Here is a 17,184-nt window from a genome sequence, read left to right as displayed (position 1 = left end):
CAGTGGCCGGATCTCAGCTCACTGCAAGCTCCGCCTCCCGGGTTTACACCATTCTCCTGCCTCAGCCTCCCGAGTAGCTGGGACTACAGGCGCCCGCCACCTCGCCCGGCTAGTTTTTTTTGTATTTTTTATTAGAGACGGGGTTTCACCGTGTTAGCCAGGATGGTCTCGATCTCCTAACCTCGTGATCCGCCCGTCTCGGCCTCCCAAAGTGCTGGGATTACAGGCTTGAGCCACCGCGCCCAGCCACAAAGTGCAGTTTCATATTTAAGTGTTACACAAACTGGCCAACTGGACTGGGGGCTGTCAAAGCAGCACCCGCAGGATAGAGCTCTAAGTCCCATTGTTGGCTGATGTGGAGAAACTAAATTGTATATATGATTCGGGATTGATGGTTGGAAAAGTATGACAGTTCATGGGCCGAAAAGTTGGAATTGCCCTGTACTTTGTAGTTCGAGGTCTCTGCTGCTTTCTCAGAAGTTCTTTATCTTTGGAGGAGTTATACATCTCTAGGCTGAAATGTGATGAGCCTGGAATTGATGAGCATAAGAACCCTCTCCAGTCCTAGCTCGGAGGCCCGAGCCTGGAGGCTTCTTGGTAGATCTTATTTGCATTTTCTCTTTATTCTTAGAAACTTTAAAAACTAAAGGATATTGAGTTATTGAATTGAAACAAAATGCACTTTTACTGGTATGCCTCATTCTTGGCATCTTACCTGTTACCTGGATTAATAATGATGGGATGAAACTATTTGGGAGGCTATAATGCATGTGAATTTTTTTCCCTTAATTTTTACCATTCCTGGTGTCATGATCAATTGAACCAACATCAAGGCTATTCATACTTGGAGTCAGTCAGTCATGCTAAGTGGTCAGTAGTTTTTCTAGAAAAAACATTTTTTTCAACAAGTCCGTATCAGCAGTGGAATACAAATCTCTTTCAGCCAAAACTGCTGTGTATGAGGAGATCTGTTGTGTATCTGACATTTTGCTGTGCTTTATAGCAAATGTTGCGTGTGGTCCTTTTTCTTCCTTTTTTAAACAGCTTCTATTAAAATAGATAAGGCATGTTTTTTTCTTGGAATGTCTCATGTATGAATCTGTTAAAGAGTTGCATGCAGTAAAAATATGCCATTTGTTAGGTAAATTCTTTCTTTGAGTGTCACTGCTGGATTTCATTTAGAAAATTTGAAAAAGCTCAGCTATCTCATATTCAGAAATGATTACTTTTTTTTTTTTTTTTTTTTAAGAGACCTGATCTTGCTAGAGTGCAGTGGCATGATCATAGCATACTGCAGCCTCAAACTCCTGGACTCAAGCAGTCTCCCTGCGTCAGCCTTCGTAGAGACAGTGTCTCATGTTGTCCAGGCTGGTCTTGAACCCCTGGCCTTAAGCGATCTTCCCACCTCAGCCTCCCAGAATGCTGGGATTACAGGCATGAGCCAACATGCCCGGCCAAATTTTTATATTTAATCAGAGTACCTCCTATGTTTGCTTTGGGTGTCTGCTCTCTTGTGAATGTGTATTCTGTGTAGGCTTACATATTATTACATTTCCAGCTTCCTTTTTTTTTTTTTTTTTTTGGAGACAGAGTTTCGCTTGTTGACCAGGCTGGGGTGTAGTGGCACAATCTTGGCTCACTGTACCCTCTGCCCCCTGGGTTCAAGCAGTTCTCATGCCTCAGCCTCCTGAGTAGGTAGGATTACAGGCACCCGCCACCATGCCCAGCTAATATTTTGTATTTTAGTAGAGACGGAGTTTCACCATGTTGGCCAGGCTGTTCTCAAACTCCTGAGCTCAGGTAATCCACCTGTCTCAGTCTTCCAAAGTGCTAGGATTCACAGGTGTGAGCCACCCTGCCCGGTCTCCAACTTCTTAAAAGGAATTTTAAACTGCTGTCACTGTCATTTAAATAGCTGAGTTTAGGATACTTGTCTCCTCATCTGCTATCTTACCTGCCTTTTTCTATTAAATAACACATCGGATCTCTTCTACATTAAAGTACCTGCCATACAGGTAACAGTGGCTTGGAGGGAACATGGTCTTTCCTCTAATGGGACATTTTAGACTCTTCTTGCGGTTGCCACTGGCTGAGGGAGCATTCTCTGCCCACTGAACACTTGAGTAATTGACGCCCTGGAATGGTCTCAGCAAATGGGCTGAGCAGGATTTTGCTACTAGTAGGGGTTTTCCTGTATGTTTTCCTAGCAGGATGTGTTTCCTTTTGTATGAACCATAGAAGTACATCTGCTGGAATCTTTAAACAGATAACTTTTCAATAAACAGGAAAAATGTCAAAATTGTCATTTTTTATGAGATGGAAGTAGAGGGAATAGAGAAAAAATGTAACATTTACTCAGGTGTTTTGAGTGTATTTTATTTGGTGCTGTTGCAATATAAATACCCTGTCTTGTCTGCATTTTTTCCTCCTAACACCCAACATCATGTTTCCTAAATAACTTATAACTTTTCTTTTTTTTTTTTTTTTGAGATGGAGGTTTGCTCTGTCACTCAAGCTGGAGTGCAGTGACGCGATCTCGGTTCACTGCAACCTCTGCCTCCCAAGTTCAAGGAATTCTCCTACCTTAGCCTCCCGAATAGCTGGTATTATAGGCGTGTACCACCACACCCAGCTAATTTTTGTATTTTTAGTAGAGATGGGGTTTCGCCATGTTGGCCAGTCTAGTCTCGAACTCCTGACCTCAAGTGATCCACTTGTCTCGGCCTCCCAAAGTGCTGGGATTACAGGCGTAGGCCACCATGCCCGGCCCTTTTCTTTCCTTTGTATTTTGTTTTTTGAGACGTGGTCTTGCTCTGATACCCAGGCTGGAGTGCAGTGGCATGATCATGGCCCACTGCAGCCTTGATTTCCTGGGCTCAAGCAATCCTCCACCTCAGCTCTCCGAGCAATTGGGACCACGGGGGTGTACTACAACATCACAGCCAGCTAATTTTTTTTATTTTTTATAGAGATGGGGTCTTACTATGTTGCCTGGGCTGATCTTAAACTCCTTGGCTCAAGTGATCCTCCTGCCTCGTCCTCACAGAATGCTGGGAGTACAACTATGAACCACCGTGCCTGGCATATAAATTTTCTACATTTAACTTCACATGGTAGTATTATAAGGAGCATGCCTTTACACTCTCCTAGAGGTTGAGGATTATCAGCTGACTAATAAGATGATTATTGCAAGAGTACAAATTTTCTCTGACAAAGCCTTTAAACCATAGAGGTAGACCTTATTTTTACTTGTTCTTGGTTAAAATGTTCACCCAACATGTAAGACAAATTTTAGGCTGGGCGCTGTGGCTCACACCTGTAATCCCAGCACTTTGGGAGGCCGAGGCGGGCGGATCACGAGGTCAAGAGATCGAGACCATCTTGGCCAACATGGTGAAAACCCGTCTCTACTAAAAATACAAAAATTAGCAGGGTGTAGTGGCGTGCACCTGTAGTCCCAGCTACTCGGGAGGCTGAGGCAGGAGAATCGCTTGAACCCGGGAGGCAGATGTTGCAGTGAGCCAAGATCGCGCCATTGCACTCCTCCAGCCTGGCAACAGAGCGAGACTAGTCTCAAACAAAAACAAAAGGAACAACCTGAAAGAGCACGCATAAAACACTAGAAACATACACCCACACACTCCGCGGATAATATCTAAAAGGTGAGAGGTGCGGTGGTTCACACCTGTATTCCCAGCACTTTGGGAGGCTGGTTTTATAGTATATATATATAATCAAATAATCTGCAACCATCAACACAGTCAATTTAGAACATTTTCATTACCTCAAAAGAAAATAAGAAAATGTTCAGTTGTAAACTTCCGAATTAAGATGGCATATCATCAAACTTAGGAGTTCTGTTATCAGCTATCTTGTCCCAAACTGATCAAATCATAAATTAGATGACTAAAATGTCCCCCTAAAACTAAAGCATTTTATAAAGGGAGCTAATTCTCCAAAAAAAAAAAAAAAAAAAGTAAATGAAGAAATCCTGGACTGACGCAATAAGCACAAATTCCAAGGAAATACTAGGTATGATTTTAAATGTCCTGTCAGAGAGGGGTTCATTTTTTTTTTTTTTAAATAGAACATTTTCGTTACCTCAGAAGAAACATACCAGGCATGGTGGCTCATGCCTGTAATCCAAGCAATTTGGAAGGCTGAGATGGAAATATTCCTTAAAGCCAAAAAATTAGTTAGAGACCAGCCTGGGCAACATGGTGAGACCCCCGTCTCTACCAAAAAAAAAATTAGCCTGGTGTGGTGGCATACGCTTGTGGTCCCAGCTACTTGGGAGGCTGAGGTGGGAGGACTGCTTGAGCTCAGGAGTTTCAGGCTGCCATAAGCTATGATCGAACCACTACACAGAGTGTAGAGTGAGACTCTGTCTCTAAAACCAAAATCGACTGGGGGCGGTGGCTCACGCCTGTAATCCCAGCACTTTGGGAGGCCGAGGTGGGCGGATCACCTGAGGTCAGGAGTTGGAGACCAGCCTGGCCAACATGGTGAAACCCCATCTCTACTAAAAATACAAAAATTAGCTGGGTGTGGTGGCGGGCGCCTGTAATCCCAGCTATTCCGAAGGCTGAGGCAGGAGAATTGCTTGAACCTGGGAGGTCGAGGTTGCAGTGAGCTGAGTTTGAGTCATTGCACTCCAGCCTGAGCAACAGAGCAAGACTCCGTCTCAAAAAAATAAAATAAAATAAATAAATAAATAAATACTTTTTTTTTTTAAAGAAGAAGAAATGTTATACTCTTAGAGTTAGCTATCCCTTTGTATTACCCTGTTTCCCTCCTACACAGCTCTAAGCAACCATGAATCTACTTTCTGTCTCTCTAGATTTGCCTATTCTGGACTTTCATATAAATTAGTATGTAGATTTTTATGACTGGTTTCGTTCATTTATAATGTTTTTAAGATTCATCCAAGTTGGCCGGGCGCGGTGGCTCACGCCTGTAATCCCAGCACTTTGGGAGGCCGAGGCGGGCGGATCACAAGGTCAGGAGATCGAGACCACGGTGAAACCCCGTCTCTACTAAAAATACAAAAAAAATTAGCCGGGCGCGGTTGTGGGCGCCTGTAGTCCCAGCTACTCGGGAGGCTGAGGCAGGAGAATGGCATGAACCCGGGAGGCGGGGCTTGCAGTGAGCCGAGATCGCGCCACTGCACTCCAGCCTGGGCGACAGAGCGAGACTCCGTCTCAAAAAAAAAAAAAAAGATTCATCCAAGTTGTAGCATGTATTAGTACTTCATTCCTTTTTATTGCTGAATAATATTCTGTTGTACAGGTAATATCACATTTTGTTTATCCATTGGATACAATGGATAGTCTGTATTTGGGTTGCTTCTACCCTTTGGCTATTGTAAATAATGCTGCTATGAAGACTCATGTACAAGTATTTGTTTGACTACCTGTTTTCAGTTCTTATGAGTGTATGCCTACGAGTGGATTGCTGGGTCTTATGGTATTTCTTTAATTGTTTGAGGAACTGCCAGACTTTCCCACATCAGCTGCAACATTTTGCATTTCCACTAGGAGTGTATGAGGATTCTGATTTGTCTACATTCTCATCAACCCTTGTTATTCTCAGAATTTTTTATTTTAACCATCCTAGTGGGTATGGAATAGTCTCTCATTGTGGTTTTGATTTTCACTTCTCCATTGATTAATGATGTCCAGCAACTTTTCATGTGTATTGGACATTTGTATATCTTTTTTGGAAAATGTCTTCAAGTCCTTTGATTCATTTTTAAATTGGACTGTGTTTTTATTATTGAATTGTAGGAGTTCTTTATATATTCTAGGTACAAGTGCCTTATCAGATATAAGGTTTGCAAAAGTTTTCTCCCATTCTATGAGTTGTCTTCAATTTCTTGATAGTGTCCTTTGAGGCACAAAAGTTATAAATTTTGATGGAATCAGGTTTTCTAATTTTTCTTTTGTTGCTTGTGCTTTTGGTGTCATATCTTAGAATCCTCTGCCCAATCCAAGGCTATGAAGATTTACTCCTGTGTTTTCTTCTCAGAGTTTTATAGTTTTAGCTCTTATATCTAGGTATTTGATCTATTTTGAGTTAGCTATTTTACGTATTGTTCCAGTACCATCTGTTGAGAAGAGTTTTTTCATTGAATTGTCTTGGCACTCTTGTTGAAAATCAGTTGACCAAAGATGTATGAGTTTACTTCTGGACTTTAATTATTTTCCATTGATATAAATGTCTATCCTTATTCCAGTACCACACTGTCTTGATTACTGTTGCTTTGTAGTGAGGTAAGTTTTGAAATCAGGAAATAGGAGTCTTCCTAACTTGTTCTCTTTTTTCCCTCCAGGGTCATTTGGGTATTTTTGGATCCCTTGCAATACCTTCATTCATTTCTACAAATAATTCATCTGGGAGTCTGATAGGGATTGCATTAAATCTATATCTTAGTTTGGGGAATCTTGCCATCTCAACGCTAAGTCTTCTGATTTTTGAACTTGGAATTTCTTTTCATTCAGTTGTGTCTTTAATTTCTTTCAACAGTGTTTTGAGTTTTCAGAGTACGAGTCTTTCACCTCCTTGATTAAGTTTATTTCTAAGTATTTTATTTCTAATCTATTGTGAGTGGAATTGTTTTCTTAATTTCATTTTTGGATTGTTTCTTCTGGGTTTGTAAAAATACAACTAGGCATGGTAGCTCATGCCTGTAATCCCAGCACTTTGCGAGGCCAAGACAGGAAGATCACCTGTGGTCAGGAGTTTGAGATTAGCCTGACCAACATAGTGAAACCCCATCTCTACGAAAAATACAAAAATTAGTCGGGTGTGGTGTAGTCCCAGCTACTTGGGAGGCTGAGACAGGAGAATCGCTTGAACTCTGGAGGCGGAGGTTGCAGTGAGCCGAGATTGCACCACTGCGCTCCAGCCTGGGTGACAGAGCAAGACTCCGTCTCAAAAAAAAAAAAAAAAAAAGGTTGATTTTTGTATATTAATCTTGTATCCTGCAACCTTACTGAACTTACTAGTTATTTTAGTGGATTCCTTAGGATTTTCTGTATATAAGATCATGTCTTCTGCACACAGAAATAGTTTTACTTCTTTCCAATCTGAATGTCTCTTACTCCTCTTTCTTGCCTGATTGCCTTGGCTAGAACCTGTACTACAATCCTGAATAGAAGTGGCAAGGGTGGTCAAGCTTGTCTTATTCTTGATCTCAGGGAGAAGGCATCTTTTGCCATTGAATATTGAGTTAGCTGTGGTATTTTCATGGATGCTCATTATCAGGTTGAGGAAATTCCCTTCTATTCCTAGTTTCTTGAGTGTTTTGTCATGAAAGGGTATTTAATTTTGTCAAATGCTTTTTTTTTTTTTTTTTTTTTTTTGATTCAGAGTCTCACTCTGTTGCCCAGGCTGGAGTGCAGTGGCACTGTCTCAGCTTACTGCAACCTCTATTTCCCAGGTTCAAGCAATTCTCCTGCCTCTGCCTCCTGAGTAGCTGGGATTACAGGTGCTCACCACCATACCTGGCTAATTTCTATATTTTTAGTAGAGACAGGGTTTCACCATGTTGAGCAAGCTGGTCTTGAACTCCTGACCTCAAGTGATCCCCCTGCCTCAGCCTCCCAAAGTGTTGGGATTACAGGCATAAGCCTCTGTGCCCAGCCTCAAATGCTTTTTCTGTGTCTGAGATAATTGTGTGATTTTTTTTCTTCTATTGCTATAATGTGTTACATTAATTGATTTTCAGATGTTGACCCAACCTTGCATTTCTAGGATAAATCCCACTTGATTGTGGTGTATAATTCTAATTCTTTTTCTACGTTGCTTGATTTGGTTTGCTGGTATTGTTGAGGATTTTTTCCATCTGTATTCATAAGAGATATGGTCTGTAATTTTCTTGAGATGTCTTTGTTTGGTTTTGGTAACAGGATAATACTGGCCTCATACAATTAGTTTGGAAGTGTTCCCTTCTCTATCTTTGGAAAAAATTTGTGAGTAATTGGTATTTTTTAAATGTTTCATAGACTTTAGCAGTGAAGTCATCTGGGTCTGGGCTTTCTTTGTCTGTGGTTGGTTTATATTCTTTTTTTTTTAAGACAAGGTTTTGCTCTGTCGCCCAGGCTGGAGTGCAGTGGCGTGATCTCGGCTCACTGCAACCTCCGCCTCCCAGGTTCAAGCAATTCTCATGCCTCAGCCTCCCTAGTAGCTGGGACTCCTGGCTAAGTTTTGTATTTTTAGTAGAGACTGGGTTTCACCATGTTGCCCAGGCTGATCTCGAACTCCTGACCTCAAGTGATCTGCCTTCCTCAGCCTCCCAAAATGCTGGGAGCCACCATGCCTGGCCTGCATTCTTATTATAGGTATCATTCCCTTCATTTTGTGGATGGGAAACTGAGGCTCAGAGAGGTTAAGTAATTTGCTAATATGTTGCAGAGCTTGGATTTGAATCCAGATTATCTTATGTCAGTTACTAGGATGACAGTAGTAGCTAGTATTTATTGAGTGATTAATTTTGTGTATTTAACTGTACAAGGTACTATTATAGCATAAGAATCTCCTGCCACCATCCCATCACCAATTGATCATTTAATGATCACTTCAACTTTATATGCATTATACCCATTTTTGGATAGAGGAATTAACACTTAATGGAGATTTAGTGACTTGCTGTACTGTACCATGGCCAGGAAGTAAATAGTACAGCTGTGCTTCTCACTTACAAGGCTGTCTGACTCTGGAGTTTGCTCTCTTAATTGCTATTCTCTATTGTGTGCCTGGAGGGCCTGAGACATTCTGTGCAAGAAAAGCGGCTATGCCACATGTACACAGCTGAGCCCAGATCAGATTTGACCTTGGAAGTGAATGGGCTCACGCTGCCCTTCAAGCTCCGCTTAGAGATGCCTGACTTAGCACAGCACTGTGGAAGCACTGACTTTTCCTACTCTCTCTGCTCTATAGCTAACATTCTACTCTGTGATTGTAGCAAAAGAACTTTTATATCATTCTGTCCACATGTATTTAGGATGAAAATAAGTTTGCATAATATGGACATAACTTTTTTTTTTTTTTGAGTTGGAATCTTTCTGTGTCGCCCAGGCTGGAGTGCAGTGGCACCATCTCGGCTCACTATAGCCTTCGCCTACCAGGTTCAGGCAATTCTCCTCCCTCAGCCTCCTGAGTAGCTGGGATTACAGGCGCCTGCTGCCACGCCCAGCTAATTTTTGTATTTTTAGTAGAGATGGGGTTTCACCATGTTGGCCACGATGGTCTTGATCTCCTGATCAGCCCGTCTCAGCTTCCCAAAGTGTTGAGATTACAGGTGTGAGCCACTGCGCCTGGTGGAAATCACTTTTTAAGGTAGTTTAGTATGTATGTCAGCCAGAAGATTTGTATAGTATCTTTCAGTGAAGACAAAGCATTTTAAATATTTATATTAATGTTTATATTTTTGTGAGGTTAGAGGGTGTCTGGCCTATTTGAGTGAAGAGGAAAAATTGTCTCTTTTTCAAGTAAGAGGCCTTCCTCAAATATCCATTCACATTTAAAAGTGAGGTTCTAAAAGCTGACCTTATGCCTGTGTGGGTGGAGGGGCACATTGAATGGTGGACCTCACTGAGGGCAGTGATGTCTGATCTGTTGTTGGGTGGGGCAGGTGATATCTTGGGAGCCAGGAGCAACAAGGGGTTGGGGGCCCCACTGTATAGAACCAGGCTGTCAGTGAGGCACCTGTTCACACCTGTGCTAGGTGTCATCCAGTCCAGGGCCTACAGTCAGGCCTATCCTGGCTTCTGCTGGGGAGAGGGCAGGCCAATTCCCTGGTTGTGCAGCCCTGAATGGAGCGGATCTGGGTGTCCAGCTGCTCCTAATTCAGGCTTTCAGTCATTTTCTCTGCAGCCCCTCTCCCACATCCCTGTCTTTGGAGACACAATTTCTCCTTAGAGTGTTCTGGGGATTCACAGTGGGCCTTGATGTCCTTTTTGTGAGCTCCTCCTGAGACTCAGCTGAATAGAGGACACTCACACTTCTGTCAGTTACATGTGCATGACAGCTTTCCATCTTCAAAAGTTTGTTGTCACATTTGCTCTCTTGTAAGTTCTTTTCCAGTCCTCTTGTCCTTTCAAGTTTTTCCCTGCTTTCATTTTATTAGGATTTTAGGAAGGAGATAAGTGCTGTTTGTGTTTCTTTTGTAAATTACTTCTTCATATCCTTTGCCTAATTTTCTGTTGGGTTTTAATTGTATGAATTTGTAAGAACGTTTTATTTATGAAGGATGTTAATTCTGGCATGGTGCAATCCTTTTTCTTCTACATTAACTTTTGAAACACTTGCTTGAAGATGCTTGTGGGGATTGCAGCTTCTATAACTTGTACAGATGGTTGCAGATGGTTGTGTGGGGAAGTGGATCCCGAGACCAGTTGGCTGTATGTTGGCTTTTGTATAGATGTGCTTTCCTTTTGCTTTTCACCACCTCACGGAAGCTGTCTTATCTCACGCTTAAGAAGTATTCAAACTGATTCCAAAATGAAGGACCCTGGCCACATATCATTTGCCATCTCCTCTACCAAAGACTCAAAATATATGGCCCTGGTAGTCAACTGGGAAAGTCAGGCAATAACAGCTGGGCTGAGGAACGTGGATGCTCAATTGCCTGCCAAGGGTCTGTTACTTCAGCCCAGCTACATGCCCCCAGCATTGGAGAGAGGCCACTTTCACACATGCCTTGGAAGGGTAAGAGACTCTGGCAAAAATAAATTCGTCTCTTCATTTAGCAGTGGGCTCAGGGCCCTGAGGAAGGGAATTAGAGGAAAAGAATTAGCAACAGCCCACCATGTGTCCCGTCTGGCATGAATGGACAGGTGTTAGCTCTCCTCTGTATATGAGGATCTGATTTTCAGCTGAGTTGTCGATGTTGAAGCATGTTCCATTTCCACTTAGATTTTTATCCAGGATCCTTCTATCTAACCAACATGAACACAATGTCCTGCAGTAGCACATAGGAAAATTACATTGGGTGCAGTCTAGGAAATCTTAATCAGGGAGGGCCTGGTGATCCTAAAGCACAAAGCTGTCAGTGTCTATCAGACAATTTAGTGGAATTTGGAGTCTGAAATGACACATAAGGCAGCCTAGGAACCTAGCTCTGTGTCATCTCCCCTCCCCTTCAGAGCCCTGGTTTACTAGGGAAGTGGCTGTGGTGGATGATCAGCTCAGTGAAAACCCAGCCTGGTTTTGTTTCCCCTCCACAATAGCCCCTGCATTTTTCCTTTCCTCGGTCCCAACTGTTACTACTGTATCACTTCAGGCCTTCCTCAAGTCTGGTTTACTGTCAAATAGCTTCCTAGCCCAGGACCTGGCTTTGAGCTTGTTCCTGTCTAAGCCGTCCAGTGTGCTTCTGCCACATTTGCTGTCACCCTAAACATCACTTTGATCACATTGCTTTCCATTTAAATACTTTTGCTCTGCTTTTCCCAGACCTGGCTCTTACCCGTTAGGCTGCTTTAGGCTGACTTTTCCTGTTTCTCACTGTGTACCACTTAGCACTAGGCGGTTTGGTGTAGTGAGTTGCTCTGATTATTACGTCTATGTTAAAAGGAGATTAGAAGGCTTTTGAAGTCAAGGGTGATGGCTGTGTCTTTGAATTCCTCCCATAGTTATTCTTGTTGAAACACTCTGGGGAATAGATATAATTCTCAGACAGCAGAGTGTTGATGTGTAGGGAAAATGTTTACAATCTGAAAAATTACCTTGGCAGGCTGAGGACAAAGCCACAAAATTATAACTTGTTTTTCGGCTTTCTTCAGCCTCACCTCTACCAGCGAATTTCACTTTGGAGTTTTCTTATCTATAAAAGGGGAAGGGTTGAAGTGCGTTATTTGTCAGCTCCCACCCAACCCTGAAAGGCTAATTTTCTTTAATTCTTTCCCTTAATCTTTCCATTGAAATTAAAACTGATGAGCTGTTTCTGGATCTTGAATTAGGAATTTTTCATTTCTTTGTAATTCTTTCCCTGACGCATTTTGCAGTTGTCTCCGGATATGTGCTGCTAAAAGAAATTTGGATTGCAATTTGGCTACTTTTTAGGAGAGCAGACAAAATGCCATACCATTCTGTTTTTCCTACTTGGAACATTTCATTTGTAAAAGTAAAGCTTTTCAGTTTGGTGCACAATTCTAACATAATTCTCACTCTTCCTTTGCAGACACAATGAGGCGAGTGGTACGACAGAGCAAGTTTCGGCATGTATTTGGGCAAGCGGTGAAAAATGACCAGTGCTATGATGACATCCGGGTTTCTCGTGTGACCTGGGATAGTTCCTTTTGTGCTGTCAATCCCAGATTTGTTGCCATAATCATAGAGGCAAGTGGGGGAGGAGCGTTCCTTGTCCTCCCTCTGCACAAGGTAGGTAATTTGATCTTCCATTCTGGTAGACACCCTCTGATAGTCTCCATATTTTTTCCTTAATAGATTGACAGTTCACTAAGAATTGTATTTGTGAAACCATTAGACTTTGATGTAATTGAGGTTAAGTTCCACATGCCTTACTAACCACATCAGTTTTCCTCTAACAGAGGATCATTAAATAGAGTAGTGACCTCTGTTCTGGGGATGCCCTCTGTGGATGAAAACATTATTATAATGATGATGTGAGCATGGGCAGGCATAGGAATTTTAAGATTGCATTCTTAATCATCTGCTTTTCACAAAAATTTTTCTTTTAGAGTGCAATTTTAAAAACAGGCTTTTACTCCAAAGTAAAGTTTTAAAAACAGTTACATTTTCAAATGGGCAGAAATTTGTAAGATAATATTCTCTTTTTTGTGAAGTCATAAGGATGAGCCCTTTTTCTTTTCTTTTTTCTTTCTTTCTTTCTTTTTTTTTTTTTTTTTTTTTTGAGTAGGAAATGGAACAAGAACTCAAGAAAATGTCCTCAATACAGATTTCAATTCTGGACAATAATGAGTTTCAGCATAGGATTTAAACAGTGTTAACAAGTGGGAGAGATAACAGATCTTTACTGAGAATGGTTCTATGTGTTCTTCAACTTCAGTGGGGTTCCAAGCCCTCCTCCTTCCTTTATCCTCCCAGAAAGCCTGCTCCCAGGTGGGAGATTAGATAGGAATTTTGTGCACTTGCTGACCAATCATGAATACGGCAGATCAAAATCTGTAGTTACTTTATCAGCAAATCCCAGAATTGCAAATAATGAAGAAAAAAAGCTGTGAAGAGGGCCTAGAAACAGTTGTTTTCTGGTTAGCTTTTAGGAGGAAAGTGAGTTTGGTGAGTCCTGAGCTCCAATGATAAGGACTTGGTGCTGGTGAGGATGCAGATGTTGAGTCGTATGACAGCTGTTTCCACTCTGCTGAAAACAGCAGGGGAAGTGGATCCCTGCTGTGTCTGAGCCCCTTATATTCAGGGTGCATCTCATCACAATGGACCGTGTGATTCTGAGAGTGGTTACAATAAAGTGAATTTCTGTCAAAGGGTTGTTTCCCATTGTGTGTTGATGTTTTTTCCTTGGGAAAACTCTCATTGGGAAAATGTCCAATTCTCTTGGACTTTTGTTTCAGAGATGCTGGTGACTAACTTGTTTTATTATAACATCTAATTTTTACTTCAGTGGCCAGATAGCTAACACAGGAGAACCATCTCCTAACCAAAGAAGGGAGATGGGTGCCTTTGGGGAACAAATTTGATATGTGTTTTCAAATGTACCTTCTTATTGGCGAAGATGAATCTTTTCATTAAGTTGAAAATTTATTTTCTCTTTGGATACTTTTATTTCTGTTCAAAAAATTGTTGTTCAGTGGCAAATAAGTATACGACACTGTTATAACTGTTCTTAATCTGGTTTTGGAGTGGGGATTTGAACTCAAGGCCAGTTGGATTTGGTCTCCACATTGTTCTAGCTTATTCCTTCCCCAAGAGCAAGGGACATTTGGAAATCTGACATTTTACTGGTAGGCTTTATGGCAGCCAACTGAGAAGATAGCCATAGCTTGTCAGCTAAGGTCAGACACTGGAGCACAATGATCTGTTTTGGAGTTACGAGTTTTTTATTTCCCCTTTTATAGACTGAGGGATAAATGTAAGACATTTTTTTTTTCCTTCAAAGAAATGGAACAAGCCAATTAAGAAGCACAAAATAGACATAATGAATGGCTAATCTTCCTCTGAATTCAGACATCTCATTTCAACTTTCACATCCACAAAGGTTCTGTGTCTTTGCTTTTACAAACCATGAGAAACTGAGTTTCACTTACCCATTTGAGGGAGACCTGTATGCAGTGCCCCAGCTAACTGATCTTATGATTTGGTTTTCCCTTGCATTCAATGACCTACACTTAATGAATATGTCCTTGTATTTCGTTCTTTAACCAGCATTGCGGGTACTAGGATAGAATAAGTTGCTTTATAAATTGTCATGTTTAGATGAGGTTTTGCTTTTTAGAGGAGCCTCAAGGGTCTTTCCCAGGCTTTAATACTGTCTGTGTAGCTTTGCTCCTTAAATATTAGTTTGTTTTAGAGGAGGTGACATTGGTATAAACTAAGCCCTGTGACAACTATTGGAAATAAGATCAATACTTGGGTTTCTGTAATTGATAGGTTCACGTGTGCTGTGTGAGATTTTTGTGTATTATAGTGTGTGTGTTTAGCTCTTAGCGGCAGTGTGGCATAGAGGAAAGATCACAAATCTGGGAATTGATGAGCTGTGGAGTTCAGTCCTGGCTCAGTCACTGACTTGTAGTGGGACGTGGATGTGTCTCTTTATCCTTCCGCTCCTCCGTTTTTCTCTCTCTATAACATAAGCAGCTGTGTATAAAAGTTACTTTCTGGCCGGACGCAGTGGCTCACACCTGTAATCCCAGCACTTTGAGAGGCCGAGGCGGGTGGATCACCTGAGGTCAGGAGTTCGAGACCAGCCTGGGCAACATGGTCAAACCTCATCTCTACTAAAAATACAAAAAAAATTAGCCAGGTGTCGTGGCAGGCGCCTGTAGTCCCAGCTACTCGCGAGGCTGAGGCAGGAGAATGGCGTGAACCCAGGAAGCAGAGCTTGTAGTGGGCTGAAATCATGCCACTGCACTCCAGCCTGGACAACAGAGCGAGACTCCATCTCAAAAAAAAAAGTTATTTTCTGCCTTGGTAATTCTAGATGATGTCAGAAATGCTTCTCACCTCCCATGGTTCTCAGCTATGAAGTGATTTCCAATGCAGCTGATGTGTACTCAAAATTCAGCAAACACATTTGTTCCATTTTTGTCCCCCTAATTCAGTGTATAACTTTGGAAAGTAGATGCCTTTTTACTCCTGACTGCTTTTTCACTAAGGCAAAGCTGAGCCCAGCAAAGAGGAGTGGTCCTGTGGTCCCTTATGACAGTTGTGTGCCTGGGTAATTCTCAGAAGGATCTGCTGTGGCAAGGCTTGGCACATGAGCCCTGGAGCGTCAGGTGACACTTGCCTTTCTTTTCTTCTGAGTTGCTATTCCTACCTGAGATGCTGGCTGGTTACCAGGCATCAGTAGCTGGTAGAAAATAGAACCATCTTCCATGTTATCAGAGAACCTACATTTCTCTATGGGGCCGACTGCCTTCTTGATATCTACCTTATAGTTTTGGTATAGTCATGAATATTTGAATAATGGTTATACATTTTACAGCTGATATTTGATTGTTTATATAATATGAGTGAGTCTTCATATGTGATTAGTTGGTTTGATTGTCTATAAGCTGAGTACATGCTGTGTGCCAGTACCTGTGCCCTTCAGGAGCACTTATGTCTAAGAAAGCGTCCTAGCAGATTGCTGGCACTGAGGTGTTTGTCTCCTCGTTAAAAGTACAGCCTCGAAGAAGAAATATGATGGGGACTCCAACTACACGGTGAACCCATTAATCCCTTTTCAGTATAGGGTTTTGTAATACTAGGGCTCTTTACCCTGGAAAAGAGACTCCTGTAACTTTAGTGTCTTGGCAACTATGAAATAGTTCTATCATGAGGTGTCGCTTTGGTTTAAAGGCAAAGAAAAACTAAATTCCCGGTTATAATATGAAGATAGCAATGATGTTTAGATGTGTGTTAGGCTCCAATACATGTTGATAGCAGCCTGGGATAATTTTAAACATGAACCTTAAGAGGTGGGTATGGCTTTTAATAGTTACCTCATGGGCTTCTGAGAATGTTTTCCCTTTTTTGTTTCTGGTTATAGACAGGCAAGTTAGCTTTGGTGATGCATTTGGGACTCTGTACATGATAATATTGAATATGTACATGTTGGAATTAAGGTGGATTATGACCCTTTCAGAAAGGCTCCCATTTGAAAACATGGTTTTCCATGAATTTCTTTTGAAAGCTATTTAGTGTCAGCAGTAAATAAGGCTTATTATTGCAACCTCATGAGGCTTGTGGTTAGATTCTGGGAGAATGTAAAATAAGTTAGATATGGTCTCTGTCTTCTAGGACTTAACATCTAAAGTGAAAAGAGTAATAGGGGCAAATACATCAAAGCCCATGCATATACAAAGACACACACACACACATGCAGCAAGCAGCATGCTTAAGAATGAATGTATGCTTATTTTAAGCGTATGGTTTATCAGGTTTTTTGTTAGGAAGGTTTTATTAGGGAAAGTGGGATTTTTGAAGCGGTTGCTGCTGGAGGAATATGGAAAGTCCTCAGTCCTGAGGTGGGGTGATTTAGATTAGCACACGTGATTCTCGCTCTCTTTTGTAATGCTTCCATCAAGCTGTGGCTTGCCACTCTGCCGTGACTTTTCAAGGTGTGGCTTAGTGCATTTACTTATTCTTTAGTCCTTCAGAGGATGAATAATAGCAGTCTTGCTGAACAGAAGTTGGCTTTGTGGTTTTGGCTATGAGGGATACTTTTTTTTCTTGCCACAACTGCACAAGCTGCCTTGTCTCAAGAGCACACAGGTTTTCAGCCCTCTGTGTAATCTACCACGTTGGCATGAATAAGCCTTTCCTTTGTGGAGCAGCCACACTCGTGATGTAGATAGAACTGAGGCATTCCCTCCCTATTGTGAACCGTGGAGGCTCATACACACCAGTGTTTCTGGATAGACACGCATACAACCCCTCGCCTCCCCCCACCACACACACACACACACACACTTCATATCACAACAAGCCTGTAAATCCTGCCTTAAACAAGTAAGAGTGGGAGGAATCAGTACGAATTATATGCTC

The 17,184-nt window shown here is 41.8% G+C and overlaps 1 protein-coding gene across 6 annotated transcripts in view; it reads left to right on the top strand.

Moving 5' to 3' along the window:
* The window catches only part of CORO1C (coronin 1C), an 87,689-nt gene that overhangs the window by 18,796 nt on the left and 51,709 nt on the right, over nt 1–17,184 (top strand). For 5 of the 6 annotated variants that reach the window (XM_077952714.1, XM_077952712.1, XM_077952710.1 and 2 more), the window contains 1 exon segment: nt 12,182–12,381. In XM_077952714.1, coding sequence (XP_077808840.1) covers nt 12,187–12,381 — 195 coding nt within the window. In that variant the 5' untranslated portion in view covers nt 12,182–12,186. 6 annotated transcript variants of the gene reach the window in all.

This window comes from Macaca mulatta, chromosome 11 (genome assembly GCF_049350105.2).
Source record: "Macaca mulatta isolate MMU2019108-1 chromosome 11, T2T-MMU8v2.0, whole genome shotgun sequence".
Taxonomy (NCBI): Eukaryota; Metazoa; Chordata; class Mammalia; order Primates; family Cercopithecidae; genus Macaca; species Macaca mulatta.
The sequence above is the reverse complement of the archived record's forward strand: the minus strand, read 5'-3'. Positions and strand labels throughout refer to the sequence as shown.